General features: G+C 24.1%; 2 protein-coding genes across 3 annotated transcripts in view; both read right to left on the reverse strand.

The window, feature by feature from the left end:
- The window catches only part of LOC112602653, a 146,506-nt gene extending 133,971 nt beyond the window's left edge, over positions 1 to 12,535 (reverse strand). The window contains exon 1 of one of the 2 annotated variants that reach the window (XM_025350842.1): positions 12,463 to 12,535. The gene's annotated coding sequence lies outside the window, so the exon portion shown is untranslated. The remainder of the gene's footprint in view (positions 1 to 12,462) is intronic. The other variant, XM_025350844.1, reaches the window with a different exon arrangement.
- An 11,633-nt stretch (positions 12,536 to 24,168) lies between these two features.
- LOC112602476 (dihydroorotate dehydrogenase (quinone), mitochondrial-like) lies at positions 24,169 to 26,158 on the reverse strand. The gene is made up of 7 exons (XM_025350569.1): positions 26,151 to 26,158; positions 25,462 to 25,658; positions 25,149 to 25,350; positions 24,885 to 25,079; positions 24,620 to 24,806; positions 24,400 to 24,553; positions 24,169 to 24,332 (listed from the first exon to the last, which is right to left on the reverse strand). The coding sequence occupies exons 1-7, from the start codon at positions 26,156 to 26,158 to the stop codon at positions 24,169 to 24,171; spliced, it is 1,107 nt and encodes a 368-aa protein (XP_025206354.1).
- Positions 26,159 to 26,704: the final 546 nt, after the last annotated feature.

The raw sequence follows: 26,704 nt of genomic DNA on the forward strand, positions 1-26,704 counted from the left end.
CAAAAAATGAAATGGATATCCCCTCCACCTCCCTCGTATAAGACAGCTGATCCAAACAAGAACCCAGATATGCTTGACTTTTTTATTACCTACTAACCACATAAAGTTCTAAATTTAAAACTTAAATATTCTTACATCTGGCCATTCCCCATTAATATAAACAATAAACTGCAATAAAATTCCAATGAAAAAATATTCCATTATAACACCTGGCTGAAATACATTTCAAAAAATAATGTAAACTAAAATCAACCTTTAAGTGTAAATAAAATCTTACACAGATATTAACAACATAATGCAACATAATATTATTTATAAAAAATAAAAAATTAATTTAAAAAAAATGTGTATTTACATAAATTTTTGACGTCAGAATTGACCATATGTTATTACCACTTTTATATATATATATATATATATATATATAGAGTATATATATATATATATAGAGCATATATATGTATTCTACAATCAATATCACTGCAGCATATTTCTCTAATCGCTTTCTTTCATTTTTTTCTTTCTCCTCGATTAAATTTATTTATTTTATTTATCAATATAAATTTGAAATAAATAAAAAAAATTTTTCTATATGCGTTTAAAGTTAGAATTTTAACAAAATTCATTAAAATCGCAAATAATTACAAACTATTTTATAGTTAAAAATTCATAAAAACTTTTCTTTTTTTTTATTTAACTTTTAAAAATTTAATACGAGATTATTCGTAAATATTTTATATTTATACGTATAAAGACAATTATTTTTTATAGACACTATAAGTTATAGTTTGTACGAAATAACTTATTTAAACGATATGTTAATTATTTTTTGTTACAACTTAAAAACAATATTTCAACTTTCGTGTATTTTATATAATTATGAATTTTACTATACGGAATGATATTTTTGATTTAATATAAAATGTTATTTATTTAAAGGTACTATAAATATATTTTAACTGTTTTACAGTAGTTACAAAATGATGTTATTGAATTTTTGTTTTATAAATTTATATAAAAGGTACAAATATGATAGAAATATTTATTATTATAATAATTAATTATTAATAATATAATAGATGCAATATTTTCGGATAAAATTATATCAACCTACTACGTATATCAAAAACACATATGACTAGGTTTGAATTGAATTCAAATTTAACACACTTATAATAATAACCCACTCAACACCTAGTATTTAATAGAGCGGTAATACTAACTTACATTTTTTTTATTTATAAATATAGATAAAATATTTTTATCAACAAAAAACCTTGAAAATTTACACTACTAACCTTGATACAAAGTTCTTCATAAGTTGTTACTAAAGCTTTCCTTTTTTTTTTAAATTAATATGTTTTTTAATTATTTATTGCGTAACATGAATATTTTTAAGTAAAAAAAAAAAGTCCACAAAGATAAATAAATTTGATAGCCAAAACTTGATTATTTATTCTTCCTTTTTGTAAAAACCATGATAATTAAAAATATATATAGTTTTTTATAACTTGTATAGTATTTATAGGTTAAAACGATGTATATTATTTATACCGATATTATTATAAATTTTATTTTTTATGCGAAACCTCTTATTCATATTCTTAAAATTATTGTGTGCAATATTTTACTTATATCCACACTAATTTGGATGGTTTTTTTTCAATTGATGGTGGATTTATTATCCATAAAAACAATGAAAGAAACAATTATTTTGTTTCTATTATTGTTTTTACGACAATTTATTCATAAACTAATCTAAGAATAAATAAATTATAAACTTCAAATACGTAAAAAAAAAAAAAATTGTCCGATGTATTTTTAATAATTTTATATAGCGATACATGTAAGAATAACTTATATGAGATTTTGTATTAAATTTTTAAAAATGTTGACCCATTGAATACTTCTTTTATTTTTTATTGACATTTATAGAAGAGAAATCAGAAATGTTAATGTCTATTAATATTAAAAAAAAATATATTTATATATATTATTACACAAAAAAAATAAATATTTTTTTAACTATTTAGAGAAAATGTCAAGTTTTTACAGTCATTCATTCGTTTTTAAATTATTTCGAAAAAACAAAATAGATTTTAGTAAAACTAAATTTGCGTAAAAATTCCCGTTTTTATTTAATTTTTTTGTTTATTTTTCCTGATTATAAAAAAAAAATAATAAGATATATTTACCTTTCTAGAGTACAAACTAGTTACAATTTCCTATCATAAATCACCTTCATTTTTAAAAACAAAGAATTATATTGATTACTTATTATGTACTCAAGTATAAAAATAAAAAAAACATATTGTTATAAAATCAATACATTCATCGTTTCTCTGATCTCTCACATTCAAAAATACTGAACACGTTTTATTTATTGATTTTATTAATATGAAGTTCTCAAATAAATTATGAATCTATCACATAATTCATTATCATAATAATATAATGTAATTCCTACTAATTTTAGTTCATACTAAAATTTATTTCGTAGAAATAATGCGTAAAATATTCTTGATCAAATATAATATACAAAACTCTAGACTATACGTTATCTAATATTAATAAACCTTTATGAAGATTTTTCATTTCCTGTTTACAGAACGATATTTTAATTTATATTCGATTCTTCAAGAAATATGATTTTGTTTCATTAAACGTTAAAAAAAAATCTGTCAAACTAACCCAGATTAAACTAAACGAGTACTTTAAATACGTTTCTAATAATAGTTTTGTATTCAAAAAATACTCATGAAATATTAAAACATTTTAAGGAAAGTTACCATTACTTACTTTTTATTTTTGATCATAATATATATGTTGTACATTTTCTTTTTAATGGTATTAAATTATGTACAGTTTATTAATACACTATACTTTAACAATGTTTAAAGTAGCTTATTATATCATAATACTAATTGGAAAAAATGTATTATTAATTTTGTTGGATTTAATATAAATGACATCACAGTATAATATGTGTACACAAATAATAATGGTATTATGATGATTTTAATTTTGATCCGATTATTTAAAACCATTCTCTCAAAGTTGAAAATCGAACCATTTTTTGAATTACTTTTCGTGATTACAGACAGAAAAAACACATATTATTATCGTAAAATCATACATTCATCGCTCCACATAAAATCTAAAAACAAAACCTATTTTATCCACAACCGATTTTGCATAATAATAATTATTTTTTTTTATTCGCTTTTTTGTGAGTTTTTCCCAAATATTAAATAAGTATTCTGAATTTTCTACCATTTTAATATTTTAAAATACTATCTTTATCAAATTTCCTATTAGAGATTATTTTAAAAATAAAGATAGGTGCATTTATTTGGCAAAAGGTGAAGAGTACAAAAATTTAAAAAAAAAAACCACATAATTTTAAAATTCATTCATCCATTATTACTTCATCTAGAACCTTAAATAAAACAATAGTTTTTTACATTAAAAAAATTATCTACTAAAATTATTAATTAAAATATATTTATATCGTTATAATTTCTGTAAGTAGGTATACTAAATAAAATATATTCCCAGTATTTATCACTCTGTCCGACTTATGAAAATATTTGACCTGTAATAAGTACCTAATATTATTTTTTTGTTTTTTAATAATTGAGCATTTTATACATTGCATAAAATTTCCACCATAGACGAGATTTCATCACAGCAACAAAAAATCAATATCCTGATAATTATAGCGATAAATAATATATCATTAATTAATAATACGATTATTTCGGTGATAAATTTGGTACGCTTTAATTTTCAGTCACATATGAAATACGTAATAATATAATTTGTATTATTATATTATTTAACGCCCGTCGTTATATCGAGCTTGTAGGCGTCATTCCCATTTTTCCAATGGCAATGTTATCGTTGTACGAGCCAAAACAGTCAAACAAATTTAGTCAAATTAAATATGGATGGCTGTGTTTTAGAGACGGGGATAGAAACATTAGGACCGTATGAGAACATGATAAAGAATTCGATTAGAATACGGGTGAACGAGTAAAATAAATGGCACCGGCTGTTAATTGAATTACGTTTGCGGAAATTATGTCGCCGGTAATGATATATAATATGTATTAATAAATGTGTGTGTGAAGTTCATAAACAAGCGGATATTTTGTTCTCCTGTCCCGCCATGACGATTTTCAACCACTTCTCTCAGTCGAAAGTTACGTAAGACCTCTGAATAGCGAATGAAGTCCGCGTTAAACTAATTTAATGTGATTTACCTACTCAGTAGTGCAATATATGATCGGTCAAACAATTAATTAAACCGTAGTAGTAACCAAAAGCTTATAATAATTATAAAATAATACTTCAGCAATCAGTTAATAATTAAACGATTATTTAAATAAAAGCTTATATAGTTTCACTAAGACATCTCAAATAAATGAAGTAAATAAATTAAAACGATACTTTTTTTTTTTTTGTACACAATAATTATATTATAGTGCATACGCAATCGACACTGAACGAATACTAAATCAATTTCTGTTCATTTATGAATTTAATTGCGAAACGATCGCGACATATTATCTACAATTTTCTATTTATCTTATCTATAAGTAAACACCTTATAACACTATTAACTTTAATGGTTAAAACCATATAAAAATTACTTGGTTATTAATAACTTCAAACAATACTCGTATTTTAAGAGTATCCATTTAAAGTATGTGCTTAAATTTTGAAATGTATTATATTTTTCGGAAATATGTATTGATAAACAAATACAAATATTTTTCAAAAGTAAATAAAGCGAAATACTTAAAATAAATTTAATAAATTTTAATGTTACTTTCATCTCATTTCTGCAATATCTGTTTAATATAAATATTATGTGTTTGCAATTAATGTGAAAAGTTGTTTAGGATAAAACAGCTGTAGCTAAGTTAAGTATATTATAAAAGTATAGAACAATATTTTCAAAAAAGTATACCCTGATGATATAAGGCGTGTCATAAAAATTGAACATTTTTTATTTAATAAGCAATTATATAAATACAAATATAAATATTTTATGAAATATAACTATTTGTAAAAAAAAATTAATTTCTATAAAAAGAAGTACAAAATATTTATCGAAAATGTACCGCAACTATTAATACTAAATAATATGCCAGGAAAAAAATACGTTTAGTATAGGTAGACTTTATTTTATTGCTCTAAATAGGTGAATAATTATTGCAACGTATATTTATGTAAATAACGAAGCGTTTACGCCTAACTAAAAATAAATTATTATTTTCAACTAAAATATATATTCAATTTTCAATATAGTAAATATTTATAAGCGATTACTGCCTTTTCCTATTGAAAATATAAAAATAAATGATATTTGTAATTTGTAATCAACATTAAATTTTTACTTTAAAGTTTTAACTTAAACATTTCAAACATGATTTTGTTTGAACTTTTCAAACTGTTTAATTCAAACTTTTGAACAATTTGAACTTCTTGATATTTGAAGGGTTAAGAGTGAAGAGTTCAAGAATTATCATATCCTTTCTTAAATTTCCAAAATAAAACTTAAATAATATAAAGGTAATTATATTGTGTGTCAAAACTATGCGATGACTACGGTTGATTCATATTTTATTTTGTCTAGTACAAAGATATTATAATAAGACGCAAATAATGTTATTAATTGAAAAAAGTAACGATTTTTGTTACTACATAACTTAAAATATTTCATAGCAAAACTAAATGTAATTTTTATATAAGTATTGATATTGATTCGCTTTAACAAAAATAAAGCATTCTAACCACGTTATCAACTGATAGTACGTTATTTTTCAAGCTAGCAATACATTATTAAAATAAATATAATTAGTAATCAATAATAAATTATAGTAGAATAAAAGTTTTTCTACTCATTATATTAATGTAATCTATTCGTATCGTATACCAATATTAATAAATAATAATACATATACTATAATTATTGAATGAGCTATGATATAAAATAAATAAAGTGTATAGATAATGAACAGTGACGTTTGATGAATATTGATTAATCGATTAAAAACTGTTGTTATAGTAAACAAGGAATAATTTAATTATAAATAAGTGTTGTTTAAATAGAACAATAACAAAGTGTAAACGAATGTATATTTTTATACTGAAACATCAAAGTTGTGTAGGTACACTATATTATTAAAATCAAATAAAATCAATGAAAAAAGAACACTAATATAATATCGAATTTAGTGTTGAAAATTGTAATTTATATTAGTGTACTCATTCATCAAATTTATGTTCCTTTTTTTCATTACTTTTGAATCAACAAATCTACGAAATAATAAATCATTTAAAATGTGATGTCTAAATGATAGTTATCGCTTTGTCTGCAATTTATACCTGGTGTAGTTGAATGACTTAACTTAGTAATGTTGTCGTGAAAAATAAAATTAGAAACACCTATATATAATAACGAGAAAATCCAGTAAATTACAATTTTCACAATCAAGGTAAGGGTCAAAGAAAAGAGACACAAAGATACTCAACTTGAAAGGTATCCCCATTAACTTATTTTTCAAAAGGTACACTGTTGTGCTGATACCTCGAAGTTTAATCAAAATAATTTCTCCTCTATTCAAAAATAGATGATAATTCATGTTAAAAATTTTATAAGTTTAGATTTACCAGCATAGGTGCCTATAGTATTTTTAGTTTAATAATTAATAATAATGTAATCAATATTACTATTAAATTATAATAATTTTGTTATAATATAAAGCAATTTAGTTTTCATGTAAAATAAAAAAAATATTTGTTTGGTAAGTGAATAAATAACCTATTCTTCACCTAATGATTTTTATACAGTACAACACTGCATGAAATCTCAAAATAAAATAAGAATCACAATACCTTTTGGCATTTCGTGCCACATTTAGCCCTGCATCTAACTTAATTACCATAATCTCGCGTAAACTAAATTTTTATCGTATAGACATAAATAGATATTTTGTAAACACAATTTATCATCTAGTTTAAAAAATTTTAAATACCTACCCTTAACTTAAAATTACTTCCAAATTCAATATTTTAACTAAGAAAACAAACATAGTCAATAAATATAAATTTTGTTTTCTAAAAAACAAATAAAACACTATAAATTAAGAATTTAGAAAACGCTTACAATATTATCAAGTTGCATAATTAATTAATTGCTTTAATACATAAGTATTGCAAATATTAATCACAAAATATGATAACCACTAATATAACTATATCCTACTAAATTGTATCAGAAATGTATTTTAAAACATGCCTAGGTATAACTTGTAATGATTTAGTTTTCATATAATATAAAAAAATAACTCAGCATATATTATAATGTAAATATAAAATTCTTTTCAAATACTTTTATAAATAAAAACATCGCATCACGTAAATTAAAATATCTTAATAAAAATGTACACAAATAAATCAATTATTTTTACTATCCCTCTATCATTTCTTTTTTAATGTTTAGTCAATGTATTAAAATTTAAATTTTTAAAACTTTTAAATATACTCTTTAAATTATGTACAATCTATAAATATTTTAAAATAAATATTTAAGTATACTAAAAAATTCTAAAAATAAAAATTTGAATAACTGCATTATTAAAATGGTATCCTGATAATAGAGCAAAAGTAAAAAGCAAACGTTAATGTGGGAATGAAAAAGAACAAAAACAAAATGAATGAATAAAAATATGAGCGAAAATACATCATTTAAGTTTTCTTCTTTAAATATTTTTTACTAATTATGTTAAACTCAGTAAAATATTTTATAATTCGATAATTCCATGATAACGATTCAATAAGATTACGTTTCTGATCATTTAACAACAGTATTCATACCTAGATTAAATTTGTCATTTTAACTGTCCTATTGTGTTTTTATGATATGTTTCTTACCCATACTGATTTACTGCTTAACGTTTTAACGTATGTAAGTTAAAATTCAGTATACTCAATCATAGCAAGAAAAAAGTTTGCTACACATAAATAATTTTTTAAATCCTAAAGAAAAAGTATATTAGGATGTCGAATATTAATGATGTATAGACAAATTATGTTAGAAGCGTTCGAATATTAAATATGAAGAAATTATTAAAGGCCCTTCCAATCATAATCATGTTACCGATACAATTTAAAATGAAGTAAAATTAGTAGTTGAAAATATTGAAAAGCGTGCCGTTTAAAATCAAAATAATCCTGAAGTTATCATAAGTGAGTCGTTATCACCTGTAACTCCAATTGTTTTTTGTGTACTTCCACAGATTGCACATTTGAAACATACAATTCGAATAACGAGAAAAAAGAATTGTTTGGCTCCACCTAATCCTCAAATAATCGATGATTTACGCTAATTGCCACATGAATATAAATTATCAACTCATTTATTATCAAAAATTTATTTTATACGACAGTATCGATGATTATGATGTATCAAACCAACAAATTATAATTTTTTGCATATTTGATGTTTAAATTTAATCACTGGTTTTCATTTCAAATCAGCTCCACCTATTTTAAATCCTATCTATTTAGATGTATACCATCATTATTAGCAATTTTAACCTATAAAGAGCATCTACTTCTGTACGTTTACTAAAAAAAATAAAAAAATCGTTTAAATCAAAAATATATTTTAACTGATTTTGATATCGCTTCTAAAAATGCTTTTTAAAAAGTATTTCCACAAATCGAAAGGTTACATTTTTCACCTCAGTCAGTGTTTTTGGTGAAAACTGCATACTATAACTTCAATGAATGAAAAATACATCAATGACCCAAATTTTTCTATTCAAATTCTCTTACAACCAGAACTTTCGTTAGTTCCAATAAATGACGTCGAAAAAGCACTTGAGAAACTTTTATATAATAAATACTAAGAGGAAATAAAAAACATGAACATTTTCTTCAACCAATAGTAGACTTTTTTAAAGATACATAGGCAGAACAAGTCGAAAACAAGAAAAAAAAATTCAATATTTTCAATTCTAATGTGAAATTGTTATGAAATTAATTAATAATTTGCAATCATATGTATATAATAAATATTATTACATACTTAATTGTTTTAGGCTGGAATAAAAGCTTCAATCAAGGTCATGTAATTCAACGATTTGAAAGTTCATGAAAGCCCTTCAAAATCAACAGACGATCAATATAAAATCTCAATACTTCAATATTTAAAAGATATTGCGTATAATTCTTCATTACAAGTATGATAAATAGTATTCATTTTATTTTAACTATAGTTAATAGTGTTAATACATATATAAATGTATTAATTAAAATATTGAGTTTTAATTATGTTAAAATATTATATTTTTTTTCACTCTTTATGTTGTCGTTAATATTTGTATTCACTTATTTTCTTTTTTCTTTTTCATTCACATATTATCGTTTGCTCTTTTGCTTTCGATATATTGTCGTGGACACTATTACAATTTAAATAGAGATTAGCATATTTGTTTTACCTACAATCTGCCATATGTTTTGTTCCTCAATATATCAAATATTATTACATTATGAATTATGATAGCATTCACAATATTTTTACTGGCTTTTTTATTAAACCAATAACTTTAGATACTTTTGAGACACATTTTTACTATAATTAAACAACACTAATAAATTGTTCATCCAACACCTTATTCTTAGTATATTATATACCCTGCTGACAGGTCGTAAAAATAGTCTCAATAAAAACATTTTTCAGAACTACTTAAATGAGTAAGGAATACTACAATTTATTATCTTTATTTTATAGCTATTCCCTACATTTATTGATACGAAGCTCAACATTTAATCTATTATTCATTCAATAAAATAAAATCTAATGGTTCAATATTGTTTATTATCAGCGTTGGAAAGTAGATTATTGTACTCTAGTCATATTAGAATTGGACAATTGATTTTTCATATTCATCGAAAATATAACATTTTTTATGATTATATATCAATTAAATGTATTATATGATAATAAAAACCCAACAACAAAATACCCATATAAATTGTTATTTCTTATAGTGGTGACACATTTTGTGTAGATTAATTTTCAAATGGGAAATATTTTTCTATGATATATAAATTACAATAAATAAAGAATATTAAATATAATAATAAAAACATGAAATAGCTGGTAAGAAGACATTGAAGTAAAATTTTTGATTTAATAAGTTTTTAGTTTATCCTTTAATTCATTTGACATGATATTCATAAATTATAATATATATATAATATATATATAATACTAATGTAAATATTTATTCTTATTTTTGATAAGTTGAAAATATTACACATGAAACAACTCTGTATTCCATAGCTACCTACATAGTACTTATTTGCCAGTATAATATTCATAACCTGTTGAATAATAGTAGAATAACCTATTTATTCATACACAATAGTTTATTATAATAAATAAAAAAAAGTCAATTGTTAACCGGATATACAACTATCAAAATATAAGTTAAAAATAAAATTATTTATTAACAAAAGTACACTAAACCGTTTCTTTTCAAATGCATTATTGAATCAAAATTATATAAAGTACATGTTGTATATACATATAGTGTACAATTGTACAAAACAAATATTTGACGATTTCATATTGAAATTATACTTAATTATTATTTCTTTTACAATATTTCGTTGTGAACTATTTATCATTACATAATATTGTATTCGTGAAACGATTGTAATTTAAATATAATTTTACTTGAAGCTAAAATTATTCACCTATAAATCCAAAAATATAATAAGTAAAGTATCGCACTTTTACGTTTAAGAATATGCTTAAACTATATCAATATTTATAATATATACGGATTATAATGGTATAAAAAATTGACAACCGCAATATTTCCTGATTACCTCCTAATTACTATTATAGTTATAAATTCGTATTAAAGAATTTTTTTTAAACCATCATATTGTATTCATATTAATTTTATACAATATTATTAAACGTTATTAATATGTATGAAATTAATGAATTTCAGTGAAAAAAAAACAATTATAATAAAATATATCTTTTAACTTATATCATTGTATTTATTTTCAAAAGTCAAGGATCCGTGATATCCTGAATTCTTTTGTCAACAGTCATCTAGCTGTTTTTCGAAATATTACAATAGTTTTAGAACATTCAAGTATACTTTAAAGATCAAACAAATATTATTTTCTATGCACAAACTAAGATCTCTTAAAACTTTTAAGGTCAATAATATTATAGTAAGAGTAGTTTCAATAAATATAATATAGTATTCCGTTTGTTCAGATTTTTCAGAACCTAACATACAAATAAAATAATAATGATTACTGGTCGGTCACAATCAAGGATAATAAAATAAGCTACAGTAATTAAAATAATATAAATATAAAATTAAATGATAAACTCATAAAAAATTTTATAAATTCGATGTATGAAAGAACACATAAACAAAAATTAAAATTAAATAGGTACATAAATTAGCATTAAACCGGGACAAATTATGACTCCAGTATATTCCTCACATTATACACAACTCCTGTAAAACAATCTTTACTTACCTATATTGAATTATACATTAAATCAGAAACAATGGATTCTATGTCAGCACTATCAGATAATCATAAATCAAATGAAATATTATAATAAAAAAATTACCAATTTTGTGAAAAAGTTAACCAAAATAAAAATAATTTTGCAAAATTATTATCAATTAACTAAAAAATAAAATTTTCCCCATGAACCTTTTTTTTATAATCAATAAAAAATGTTGTAGACAACTAAAAATAAAAAAATAAATACGCCTGTAATTTAACTAATAAACTGATGAATTCGATCAATAAAACATAAATAATATTTTTAAATATTTTCAGTAAAAAGTCATACGTTTTGCCTATTCACAGCGCCGTGGTTTAAGTTTACGAAAGTCATTATCTATAAAATACAATACATGATGAAACTATAGTTTTTTATAATATTCTTAAGTAATAATGCTTCATATAAAATGATTCAACATAATTTTATAATTTATATGTTAGAATAAATTACGAATTTTATGTTGGTTTATCTTTCTTTATTATTTAACATTCTTTTTGTTCGCAAAATATTTATTTTGATGTAAGACTCTACATATTTTTATAAACACACTTACACTATCAACGTTAACTTGTAAAAAAAAATCTTGTTAATTAATAACGTTATAACGTTATATTGAAAACAACGCTAGTAGAAATATTTGAATGTACCAGAAATTGGGACAAAAATAAAAGCAGATAATCAAAATGTATTGTTCTAGATATTTTTGTCATATAGCCGAATCTAAATATTTCATCCCTCGAGTTAATTTATTGAAATGAAACAATGTAATACATCAGTAATTAAAAAAAAATATATAAAAACAAAGTTAAATATGTTCGGACAATCGTACTTACAATAGAAATTTTTCCACGGACCAACAATAACGCAAATGCCGAAACACGTCACGAACGGGCCCTAACACGCGACTGCTGGGTATCGGAACGACCGGAACAGAAAATAAAACGCGGTAAAACCCGATGACGCCGAAGCAGTGTCGTAAACTTTCGGGCGTCGTCGTAATATTATTACTATTTACGAATACACAATACATACTACTATGATGTTGTTTATATCAAACCCAACTAAATAATTTTTTTTTTCCAATCAGTATTATGATATTATTAACTACTATTAACCATTTATTATTAACCATTGCTAAAAATACTAATGCATTAATAAACTGTTCATAATTTAATGGTATTAAAAAGAAAATATACGACGTATTATGATCAAAAAATAAAAAATAAGTAATGGGAACTTTCCTTAAAATGCTCTAATATTTTATACGTATTATTTCAATAAAAAAAATACTATTAAAAACGAATTTAAAGTACTCGTTTAGTCTAATCTAGTTTTGTTATAACAGATTTTTTTAAAAGTTAAACGGAACAAAAACATATTTCTTAAAGAATCAAACATAAATATAAAATATCGTTCTATAAACGAGAAATGAAAAATCTTCATAAAGGTTTATTAATATTAGATTATATATTGTTGAGTTTTGCATATTATTATGTCTGATAAAGAATATTTTACACTTTATTTCTACGAAATAAATTTTAATATGAATTAAAATTATTAGGAATTACATTATATTATGATAATGAATTATGCGATAAATTCATAATTTATTTTGAGAACATCATATTAATAAAATCAATAAATAAAATGTGTTCAGTGTTTTGGAATGTGTGAGGAACGATGAATATATTGATTTTAGAATGATGTATGTTTTTTTATTATTTTTTTGTGTCTGTAAACATTTTTTGGAACAGTAAAAATGCTTTGTTTTTAAAAATGGGGGTGATTGATAGAAAATTGGATCTAGTTGGTATTTTGGAGGGAGTCAAAAGAACAATATTTTTATTAAAAAAACTAAAGAAAACTGGAGATTTTTACACAAAATCGTTTTAGTTTTTTTGGTTACCTCAAACAAATAACCGCAGATACTTGCAATTTTTACTATATATTTATGTTATCATTTTATAAATATTTTGATTATTACTCTTTTAAGTTAAAAGAAATAATCGAAAATTTTAAGCAATTTATTTATAGGCATGAGAAATTTTGTATTTATTTTTCGTTTTTTTTTTTATAAATTATTCATTGAGTAAAAATGCCTGAAAATTGAATACAAAACTCCTCAATTAATTAAAAAATATCAAGTATAATAATTGTTTATAAGTTTCCAAAGATAAGGTTACGTTAGGTTAGACAACATTCATAAAAATTGAGAAGATTAACAAATTATTTTGTATTTAGAAATTCATAAAAAATTTTATTTTTATACATAGGTACAATTTGAAAAATTAACACAAGATTTTTCAACCTATTTATCAAACAAAAATTTTATCAAAAAGCCAAATAAGTTTTTAATGAGCATTTTAAATTCAAATTTTTAAACATTCTTTATTCATCCGTAAAATACTTATTTATCCTCAAACTATTTTCAATGTATTATTGTATTTCAAAAAAATAACAATATAGATACTTGAAACTTTCACCATATATTTACATTTTATTTTTTTTATCGAATATTAAGTTTTTGCTGTTCGGCCATTGGCTAACATTTTATTTATGTTTTATTTACGTGTAGTGCTACTAAAAATATTATTTAAATGCTACTGAAAATTTTTTTATAAAATGTTATTAATATTATTTTAATACATAAATCTAGGTGTGTTTTTGATGGATAACTCGTCTTAGCCCAGAAACTAGTTGAGAAACTTGGTGATGTTATTCTGTTTCTGTTTGTCTGCATTCAACGAGGAGGTATTTCACTGTAAGCAGAATTCCATAAGTTGAACAAATGGTTTCTTTCTATTTTTTTATTAGGTATTTACGACTGAATCGAGTGTGTTCTATTCTTAGAAGTATTAAATTTACTTCTTCTTTTCCGGTAAGATTGTTTGTATTTTTTCAGCTCTCAGTCGTTAGTCTGATTTCATTTAGTTTAGTTTCTTTTCCATTTATTTGACCATTTTGTTACAATTGCTATGTTTATTGATTTAAGAATGTTTTCATAGGTACTGTATTTTAAGTTTGTTTCTATTAGTTCATTATTTGCTGCAAATTTTACCAATTCGTGAACTTTCTCGTTCCCTTCAATATCACTGTTTTTTTCGTAGTTGTTTGCTGTTGTTACTAGGTATTCGTATATTTATTTTTATGTTTATATTATCATTTTCAATACAAATAATTTTCGAAGTTTTTACTTCTTTTTAAGCTATTTATAGACATGAAAAATCTTCAATTATTTTTAGTTTTTTTTTTCCATAAATGTAGACAAAGAATTTTTTGCGAGGTCAAAATTCTTGAAAATGTAATTCATGATCCTATAAAATTTGTTCTTTTATCTACAGAAAAATATTAAATTACATAAAAACAATGTTTTTTATATGCATTTAAAGTTAGAAATTCGTCAACGTTTCAAACTATTTTATAGTTTTAAAATTCTTTAAGACTTATTTTTTTCTATTTAAGTTTTGTAAACTTAATACAAGATTTCTCGTATTTCGTACTTGAACCATAAAATCTATTAAATATATAAAAGCAATTATTTTTATAGATATGTTAAGTTCAAATTAAAATTAAATTAAACATTAAATTACAATGTTAATTATTTTGTTAAAATATAAAAATATTCATAGTAATAAATGTTTAAAATACGTTACTTTTAAGTATACTATATTATGAATTTTAAAATACGCAATAAAATTTTTCATTTATTTTTAGGAATTATAAATTTTTGCTGTTTTACGATATTTAGAAATAGATAAAATTAAATTTCGAGTTATATAAATGTATAAAATATTGTATAAGTGTATATTATTATAATAATTATATACTATATTATCCACGAAAAAAATAACATCAACCTACCTTAATAGCATTAAAGTAAAATAAATAGCTTTAATAACTAAATTAAAAAAACATATCACGAAATAAACTCGATTATGTAAGTGAGAAACTGTCTCCGGTCAAAATTGTTTTTCGGATACAATGATGTATCATTGACCCACTCGAAACCTAGTATACAGCAGAGCGGTACCCACTTGTCAGACACAATTTCTTTATTTTTTGTAACTTACAACCATTGATGAATAATATCATAATACAATAGAGCTGTTTTATCATATTACAGGCTATATTTTACTATTAAAACACTAAAACATGAATACATTTAAATACAGATATTTATTCAAATCTTTAAATAATGAATTTTAATGAATACTCACAGGTATTGATGTTATAACGACAACAGATAATTGCCACTAGAGAATTTAAATTTATAAAAATAAATTATAATTTATATTTTTCCTGTACAAATATACGTGTTAAAAGTTTTTAGTTTGAGAATAAATACAATATAGTCTCCCTTAAATTGGTTTTTCAAGGGCTCGCATCTTTTAATTAAATTAATTGTTCCCATTTGCCGTCTTATGGATTATGGCGTCCATTTTCCTAACCACACACATGACGGTTTCCTTTGGAAAATTAGTCCAGATCGAATCCATTATGATGAAATTGAATGTATCAGGCTCCATCAGAATCCGATCGTAAATTAAACATTAAAAATACCATAGATAATCTATAAACTATAAATTGAAAAAATAAGGAATTACTATTAGCAATGAAAACAATTATAACTTAAATTTATGCGTATTTAATAGCACCTACTGAAAATATTGTATTTTCAATAATAATAGTAATAATAATCATTCTTTTCACTCTAATATTTTTAATTGGGTTGGTCCATTGTAGTGTATAGATAACAATATTTATGTACCAGTTAATAATTTAGTGCCAAAATTGCAATTTTGGGGATCCGATAAAAAAAATATTTTAAGAGCTCATGCCCTGTTTAGTAAATTACTGAAACAAATAGGATTTGTGATAAGTCGACAACAGTTTTATAAATACCATAATAATATGTCGCGCATTTATATTATATATTATTGTACCCAAATATATTAAGTAATAACAATAGTTTTTATGATTTTTTTTCAACTATTTAAACATATTATAATTATATTATATTTCAAATCTCATTATACGTATGCGGAATAATAATATGGCGAATTACTAAAACAAAAAATCGATTCAAACGAGATTTATACACGCCATTACTGAAGCAACAATACCAAATCTAAGTAAATATGTACACGGCACCATGAAAATCATCGAATAAACACTATATTATACGACTATATAAGTATATGAATATCAACATTCGGTGACAGCACAACATCATTTAAGATTCGTACTCAGTAAATTAACACTCACAGATAGACGCAGAGGTTCAACGCGATGTTTAAAATCTTCGGGACATCGAAATGACAATTCGTTATTTTTTTGCTTAAATACATTATTTCACATAGGTAAGTAAAAAACATATATGAATCATCTTTTATTTTAAATTAAATGAAATATTTTTTGGTGTAAAGTAATTTTGATAACTGTTTTGGGCTAACTTTGATATGTATTATTTTTAATTAAATGAAAATTTTTTTAACCACTAATTTTATTAGTTGATAATTTTTTTTTTTTTTTTGAAATATGATGATATCAATTTGGAAAAAATATAAATTTTCATTAATTATCTGTCAATGACTAAAAAAACTTATAAACCTTTATCAATGCTACTCTACTAATGGAAAATGCGAACTACTCTAAGAATATAATTCAGAAAAAATATTGTCTGACAACATCGAAAGTGTTACTATCACACTATAATAATTTTAAAAAATATAGTTGTTATTAAAAGTTACTCTAAAATAAAAGAAAAAGTATTGGTACTTTCAATAAATAAAACTTAAAACTTAACTAAAATCATTTTTTTAGGTTATTAAAAGACAACTTTTAATTAAGCTTAACTTATTACAAAACAATTTCTTGTTTATTTTAACAATATTTAAATTTTAAAAATAATTTTAAGTAAAAGCCATCAAGTAGATAACTACTGTATTGTACAGTAGCCAATATATATTGAATCTACCTTGTCATTGATTAAGCCACTGCAGTAAGTAATAAATATATTAAATTTGAATTCAATTATGTACCTATCATTGTATATAAAAAATATTCTGAGTCGAAGCAATCTAACTTTTTAATAATCATGGTTATCAAATAATTGTTTCAATTAAAATTTTAACAAATTTTCATATTGTCTTTTTGATCGTTTTAAAAAAATACTGTACAATTTTTACTTTTCACTCGCCAAATTACGAGTTAAATCTAATTTATTATCAGAAACCTTCCTCGAAGTTAATGATCGTAAAATGTATTCTACTAGAAAAATTGTCTTCAAATTCAAAAATAAATATAAAACTCATATCATTGTAAAATCAATACATATTTCTCTCCACTCAGAACCTAAAAGAAAAATAATAAAGTTATCCCATTTCACGGTATAATACGACGTTAGTAAACTACTCTCGGATGATGACGATCGTTTTTCTCAACATCCAATTCATCGTCTTATCCTCATTCATTCTTATACTTTTTTATTTATAAAATATAGCAAACATTTGACCTACACAATTTCGATCGGCTTTTAGATAAACTGAACTCAGCAGCTAATATTCGTTTTTGAATGAAAAGTTTCATCGTTCCGCATCCCTTTCAATCATTGTAGGTGCTCATACAAAACATAATATATTATTTAAGTGTATGTCAACTGTGCCAGGATTCGCAGGTAAAAAAAAAATAAAAGATTCAAAAATATTTTACATTCATTTTACCGGACGATATTGAGCTACCAAAAAGGTTGTACATTGATCGCACTGACAATATTAAAGTCGAAATATGACGTTACATTATACCTAAGCATTTTTGAGGTTTGCCTGTTTTCAACTTTTGCTCGTAACATATTATACATTGTTAACGATGACACTGCAGTACTGCACATATGTTTGGTATCTATATTCTATATGAATATAAATTAATTAAAACGAAATATCCACCAATGAAAAACAGATAAAATTAAGATATTATCCTTAGTTTAAGAAGGTTACACAATTCATTTTCATTTTTTCTAAATTATCTATATTGTTTTGTCATTTGTATAATCATCTTATTTCATAAAGTCGTACATAAATAAAATTTAATTTGCGATAAATTCTCTATCAAAATTGACGGTCACCGATTATTTTATGGAAATACTGTAGATAAGGGTCTAAAATATTGAAAATCTCATCATAATGTTATATATATATCATATTTATTATATTTATTATTTATAATTATATTAAATATACAAAAAGGTCAAACAGATTACAGTAACGGTTAGTACATCTACAAGCTATACGCATTTTAGATAATATTGAATGTTGGTGGTCCCTTAAAAAAAATTAGATCCGTGGCCTAAAAAGTGGAAAAAATAAAATACACATATTATATAAAGAGTGAATTTTTTAAATATACTCACCTCATTTTTATGATTAAATCATGTATATATTAAAATTCCAATTTTTAGTATATAATACATTTCAGAAGACTAATAACAACCTATGATAAGATTATATTATTATCATGATATCACTATTACTACAGTAGTTGATTATATAGAGATTCGATGTCCATTCTCGATAATGCACGTGGAGTTCTGAGCCCCAAGCTACGCAATTAATAAACACTTAGGAGTTCACTTGTAAGTATGATATTATACAAAGCGTTATTATCCTTGCACATTATAATATTATAAGCTCGCCTATACCAATTGGCTATTAGTAATAATAGCTATTACCGCTTTGCCAGTGAAATATATTATGCATTATCTTCTACAAGACTACATGCTTCTTACCTATTTAATGCTGTACTTTAAACTTTATACTTATAAATAACTAATTGAATATTAAATGCATAATAAAATGTATTAATACAACTTTAAAAATATTTACAATCTACATACCTAATAATAACATTATACCTTGTCTAAATGATATTTAATTATGTCTGTCTCAGATTCATACTAATTGCTTGAAAAAATAAAATAATGTTTAAGAATAATAAAATAAACCAAAACATATTTAAAATTGTAACAGGACATGTATATATTATTAATGCAATAGCAAATTTAAAATTTTTACTTCTAATATATTAATTAGGAAATGTTATTGATGGAAACAAACATAGTGGAGCATGACACTATAAACTATGTATATTAATTATTAATATATTATCAATTATGAACTTCCTCCGAGTGTAAGGATCAAATATTGGAAATATTTTTTCTGCCTACTTATTCATATATGTATTAAAATTAAAATTATTTGACATTGGCTACTCCATGGGAATAATCAATATTTAAGATTTGAAAAAAAAATACAATTTTAATAACACTGTTTATTTTTTTTATTTATTGTGTACATGTTGGTTTTTTTTTTCAATAATTTCTTGTACAATCTAGATAGATTATGTACAAACCAAATTATATTCTTCGCAATAAAATGACGCGGTTGAGACATATACTCATAAACATGTGTACTATATGTGTATACATAATATACTGTGCATAAACTACATAGATACTAACAAACATTACCATTTGTCAGTTGCAAACTATTTCTCATACTGTTGTGGGTTTATAGATTAAACCTTAAGTCAACACTGTCAAGACAAATTTAATTTACGTAAAGCTATTATAATTTATATTATATATTATAATGTATTATGTACAGAATTGTATTATTGGAGAAAAATGACACTTCACATATTAAGTGTGTATTCGGGGAAAAATAAACAGTTCCGACACGCGTCTAAACTATTCAAATTCTAAATATTATATACTATTATATTAAAACGTTTAATACAGTTTGACTTATAAATTTTAACGACACGGTCTCATGTCGTATTGTCAGCTTATAAAAAATAATTAATGGATTTAAGTTTTATTAGGCTGCTTATATATGTATACTTTCAAAATAAGAATAATATAATATTAAGAATGAATGTACTTATAACAACTACAACATCTTTTCAAGACGATTTTAAATTATTATAAATATTCTGACAACATATTATTATGTAAACGTTAAATTGAATAATATTAATATACATATTATATATGTGAGCCCCCGCACGAACATATTTAGTGGAGCCTATTAAATAATCGAAAAAATAAACAACGATAAAATAATACATATTAATATATTAATATTATGAACATAGTTGTAAATATAGGCGAGTCGGGGAATGTGCAGGTTATTCGGTGGCACTACTTAAACAAAAAAAAAGTTCAAAAAGATGCTTTTAGATCTTGAAAAAAGTGAGTCATTGTGTACAGTATATGATATACCAGTGGCATATTAAACTCATTTTTGAATCAATAATCTAAATATGTGGCCAGGTTATACGGTGTAATATTGTAATGTTACTCAATAATGCTATTGCTGTTGCTTTATCTTTATTAGCTGATGAAACACCAAATACATATAGCTGGAAAGGAGCAGTTATCAATAATTGGTATAAGTACTAATAATTTATAGTACCTAGGTAAGAGAAGAATTTCTTGGATTTGTAAAAACTCAAACATTGAATGCCAAAAGTGTTGCATCAAGTATTTTGGAATTTATTGAAAAGTTAAGCATAGATATAACTAAACTTGTAGGTCTGGGCTTTGATGGTTGTTCAACCATAAATGGTAAAGAAAATAGTGTTCAGACAATAATTAGAAAAAAATATCCTTTAGCTTGTTTTTTTCACTATGCTTCGCATACGCTTAATTTAGTAATCAGGGATCAAAATACATTAGGTATATAAAATAATGCAATATACAGTATAAGTAATAACTAGTACTTGTACTAGCATCGGGTATAACACCCGACCCCTGTAGATATGCTTCACCGTCCCCTGTAACAACTTTTTTTCATTTTGTTCCCCCCCCCCCTCAAATTTTATTAGATGAGCGCCCTTGTTTGAGCCCACTGAATATGAAGGTTATCATTAATTTGATATAAAATAAGAAATATGAGAATATATAAAAATTTACAGCTTCCATTACAAATTAAAACGTTATTTCAGTTAATAAATATTTTTTTTTATTGTTATATTAAAATACATTTATTTACGTCCATTTCCATTTTTTATCATATTAAAAGTTTTTTTTTAATTTATAATATGCACTTTTACATTGTGTCTTATAAACGTTTAAAGTTTCTACGACTAATATTTTTTTAATTTCAACAGTGTATCAAAAATCGTCAACATTTTAAATTTAATCATTCAAAAAAATGTAGTTATGTGATATTGTAACAATGTGACTACGCTAAACTAAACTTTCATAAAACAAACTATAAGATGTCAGTTAAATCAAATTTATAACTATTTAAACCTGGTTAAAAATGTTAAAATTGTAATATTACCTATTTAGGAACGTCTGGATTCATGGTCGCTGAAGATGAGCCCTCAGGAAGTCCAGACCTCAATCTTTTGGGTAACAGACAGTGGAGTATTTTAGAGGAGACCGCTTGCTCTAAGCCCCATCAAAATATTAAATCACAAAAAGCTGATTTGGTAAAATCAACTGCCTCAATATCGTTATGATTGTTCCGTATCGTCATAGACGAGTGGTTAGATTAAGAAGTATATAAATGCAAACCATGGACATTTAGAAATTTATAATAGTATTTAGTTTCTTTTTAGTTATGTTATTAAGTTAATAAAGAATAAATAACTTCAGATTTTTTTTTATGTTTGTTTTATTTTATTTTATAGTTTTTAATAATTTATCGAAAGAGTATAAAAAATATGTCAATTTCCCAAACGTTACGCCTAAAATTCTTCGCCGAACTATGCCGGTGGACCAGCTGTGTTGTGTTTAATATTAGTGACGTTAGAACGTGGAGTACCTGAGCGAATAATAAACTCACCGTTTTTATTTGTATTTATCAGATCGATATATAATAGGTACAATTAACCGAAAAGTTAGTACCTCTGATTCAAAAACATAACACATATAAATACTGCAGTAGTTTTTTTTTTTTTTTTTTTTAATGAAATTAAAAGTGACGAATAATCGGAAGACCTATATAATTGATCCACATAAATGTTCAAAAAATGTGTCTTCCCTTAAAAAATTCTCATATCCATCTCTGACAATAATCGCATAGTTTTTTAGTTTTAATACAAACTAATTGTTGACGAATGTACTAATTTATAAAAAAACTTTCTTTTTCCAAACGTCGAATGCAATCAAACTGTTTGTGTATGAAAGCGTAGAATCCAAAGTCGTTCCATAGATAGATTGGCAAATATTACAGTGTTAGCCGAAATTTTACTCGTCTCGGAAACCACCGCTGGCGATTCGCTTGGACTTAACACCGTAATCAAGAACGTTGACCGCTACAGATCCAAGGAAATCCCGGCACCCGTTATTTGGACATAAAGTGGTTTAGTAAGATGCTGTCTATGGTTATTTTTTTAGTTTCATTAAAATAAAAAAACTACACTGCAGTACATGTGTTATGTTTTTGAATCAAAAGTACTAAATTTTCGGTTAATTGTATTGTATATCGATCTGATGAATATAAATAAAAAAAAATCGGGTAAGTTGGTACCGCTCTGCTGTACATTAGGGGGTGGGGTGAACCTCGGACTAGGGTAGGTTTAATTTGAATGCAATGATAGGTATCATTGTATACGAAAAACGATTCTGAACGGAGATGATTTGTCAGTCTAGGATATATTATATTTAAATATTGTCATACATTCTATTTTGAAACAAATATTTTATTTTTCAATTAGGACGCATTTGCAAAAGTCATGTTAAATTAATTAATTATTAATTTTTATGAATTATACCTACAAAATAGTTTGCAAATATTCATGGTTTTGACGAATTTTTGTTCAAATATTTGAACTTCAAATGCTAATAAAAAAAAATTGTGCCTATGTATTCTTAAAATATTTTGATCACTATAAGAATAAATTATGAGGAACTTTCTATTAAATGTTCAAGTATTTTGATTGGGCCAAAAAAATGTTATCGACACTTCAAAAAAAAATTTTCAGAAAAATTGAAAATTTCAGTTTTCTATAAATAGCTCAAAAAAAGTAAAAATATTTTGAAAATTAAATCATGTAAAGAAAATGCCAATCTAAATAACTGGTAAAATTTTCAAGTATCTACGACTTATACTTTTTGAATATTAACAAATATTTAAAATCGTTTGAGGATAAATCATTATCGTTACGCTATTTCCTAAAAATTTAAAATTCAAACGCACTTAAAATTTTTCCTATAATGATGCTTCAAGTTTTCACTATAACTACTTGAAGGAAAACTTAGGGAAAACATAGTGTAGTATTTTTAATCCTTAGTTATAAACACAAAAAATTATATGATTTTTAAACTTCAAAATTACTTACAAATTTTCGCGTTTTCAATAGATTTCGTAAATATTTGAACTATAAACGTTTATAAAAAAAAATTTGTGACTAACGATTTTTAATTTTTTTTACCTACAGTAAGAACAACTCATAAGGAACCTTGTATTAAATTTTCAAAATTTTTTGGTCATCCAACATTTTTTTATCGACACTTCAATAAAAAATATTTATTACCTCAGGAGATAATCTAGTTCCTTTTTAATATTAACTATAACTGGTAGACCATTATAAATAAAAGATGTATACATTTGTATAAGTGAAGCTCCTGCTTTAATTTTGTCATATGCATCTTGACCATTAAAAACTCCACAGACTCCAATAATTGGTATTTTACCTAAACAATAAAATTTAATTTCTAAGTACAATTAATTCTATCAAGTTATTATATTACTATAATTCACCATTTGTCAATTTATAGAATTCTAAAATTAATTTTGTAGATACTTCTTGTAGTGGTTTCCCACTAAGACCACCAGGTTCTAATGCATTGGGATTGTCATAAACGCCAATTCGTTTAATAGTTGTATTTGAAATTATTAATCCATCAACTTTACACTAAAACCAAAAAGTACTCAAGAAAATTTTGAGTTTAATATTCATTGAACTAAAATATAATTTTACCTTTTTATTATTAATTATTACAACAACAATATCTTTTTTGTCTTGATCAGTAAGGTCGGGAGCAATTTTTAATAATAATGGAATTTTGCGTTCTCCACTTAACTGATTTCTTACTTCCACGACTTTTGAAAGTAGACTTAGGAGATCATTTTTCTTTTGCAAATTTCTCAGACCTGGAGTATTAGGGCTAAACATTAACAAAAAAAAAAAATTAATTTAAAATATGTAGAAAGAATAGATTTGAAAGTAAAATTAGTTATTTTACCTGGATATATTTATAACAAAATAATCTGCAACTGAAGCAAACTTTTCAATACCTTTCACGTAGTCATCAGCTGCATTTTCAGACTCTTTATTTTTTCCTAAATTAACACCAATTATACCATCAAAGTTTTGGTGTTGCTTAAGATTCTTAAGTCTTTCAAATACAATATTTTGACCAACACTATTGAATCCATACCTATAATGATACAATATAATGTATTTCATTAAATTAATATTATTTACTAAAACTGTGTGCAATTTTAACCTATTAATAATAGCTTGACTATCTAAAAGTCTAAACACTCTTGGTTTTTCATTGCCTGGTTGAGGTAGAAGTGTTATTGAACCAACTTCTACAAAACCAAACCCTACATTTTTTAATGCTTTTGTTATTTCGCCTTGTTTATCCAACCCAGCTGCAAGACCTATTGGATTGGTAAAATTCAAATCCCATAAAATTTTGTTTTCTAGAAAAAAAAAATAATAAATCCAACACATTACTCATTACTTACTATTTGTTAATAACTAATTATTTGTTTAAATAATGAGAATAATAATTGGATGACAAAATGTTTAACTTACCAATGTCGGTTGATCTTTATAAAATGATTTTGGTATGAGACCATATTTTCCAGAAAATATTAAAAGGTTATGAGCTTTTTCTGGATCAAAAGTAAAGAACGCAGGAATAATAAATTTCTGATAAAATTTTTCATTCTGCGTGATAAGATTTATTCCTGCCCACAAAATACATCCTCCAGAGGAAATGTAAACCCTAAATAAATTTACAAATATTAATTTATGGGTATTCAACTGATCACTATAAAACATGAGACTAATACTTTTAAGCCAATTTCATCACAATTTAAATTATTACATTTAACAAATAAAAATGTTAATAACTTACCATTGTACATAAATTTAGATTACTAAATTGTTTTCTCCAAACAAAATATTAGAAAAAAATAGCTAAATAAAGTTGAATTTATTCACTATATTTTTATAACAAGATGTATAAGTCGGGTCTAGGCCAAAATAGCAAAACAATAAACCGCGAATTTTAAAAAAAGCGATTATGCATAATAGCGAAACAGCAGATTTTTATAATTTCTTTTTCAAATACTATAAAACATATAAAACTTAAACTTAAATACTTGATAAAACTTGTTTTTACCTGTAATCATTGGTCAGATTCGTTACAAAAATGATTGAATCCGTGGCAGTCAACGAAATCGCCAATGACCTAATGCTTTGTTGTTGATTTCACCCTTTCATTGTTTCAACTATTCCGATGATCTAATAGTGGATGGGGGATCGGATCAGGGTTGCCACCCGTCCCGTATTTCACAGGACAGTCCTTTTTTTGTTTGATTTGTCCCGCGTCCTTGCTTAAAGGGTGTCGGGACGCAATATGTCCCGTATTTGATTGTTTCTTAAAATTATACATAAATATCATGATATTTTAAATATTTTCACCAAATCAATTTATTTTCAAACTATTTGTCTCTCATACGCAGCAAATTATAATCAGTTGTATGTATTAACTACTATAATACATATTACATCCACTATGATGTTTATCTGTTTCTATAATTAGATAATAATAATAGTATTCAATATAATATTATATTATTATAAAAACAAGTTATAGATGTACGCTTAGCGATAGGCGGCGGCTAGTTAATTTGTTATCTGTTTATTTTTTCCAGTAATAAAAATAAACTAATAGTTTACAATTAGTATTAAGTAATAACCGTCGCCGCCGTCAAACACACATATGACAAATTGACAAATTATATGTATAGATCAGTTTTCGCTTTT

The sequence above is a fragment of the Melanaphis sacchari genome, unplaced genomic scaffold (assembly GCF_002803265.2).
Source record: "Melanaphis sacchari strain LSU unplaced genomic scaffold, SCAv2.0 Contig8_pilon_pilon, whole genome shotgun sequence".
In the NCBI taxonomy this organism is placed as follows: Eukaryota; Metazoa; Arthropoda; class Insecta; order Hemiptera; family Aphididae; genus Melanaphis; species Melanaphis sacchari.

Excerpts from the sequence above, each read along its gene's own strand:
- LOC112602476 (XM_025350569.1), bottom strand. Across the intron at positions 24,807-24,884 it reads TTTGTTATAAATATATCCAG|CCCTAATACTCCAGGTCTGA; the intron begins GTAAAATAACTA and ends GTTAATGTTTAG. Across the intron at positions 24,333-24,399 it reads ATTCTATAAATTGACAAATG|GTAAAATACCAATTATTGGA; the intron begins GTGAATTATAGT and ends TTTATTGTTTAG.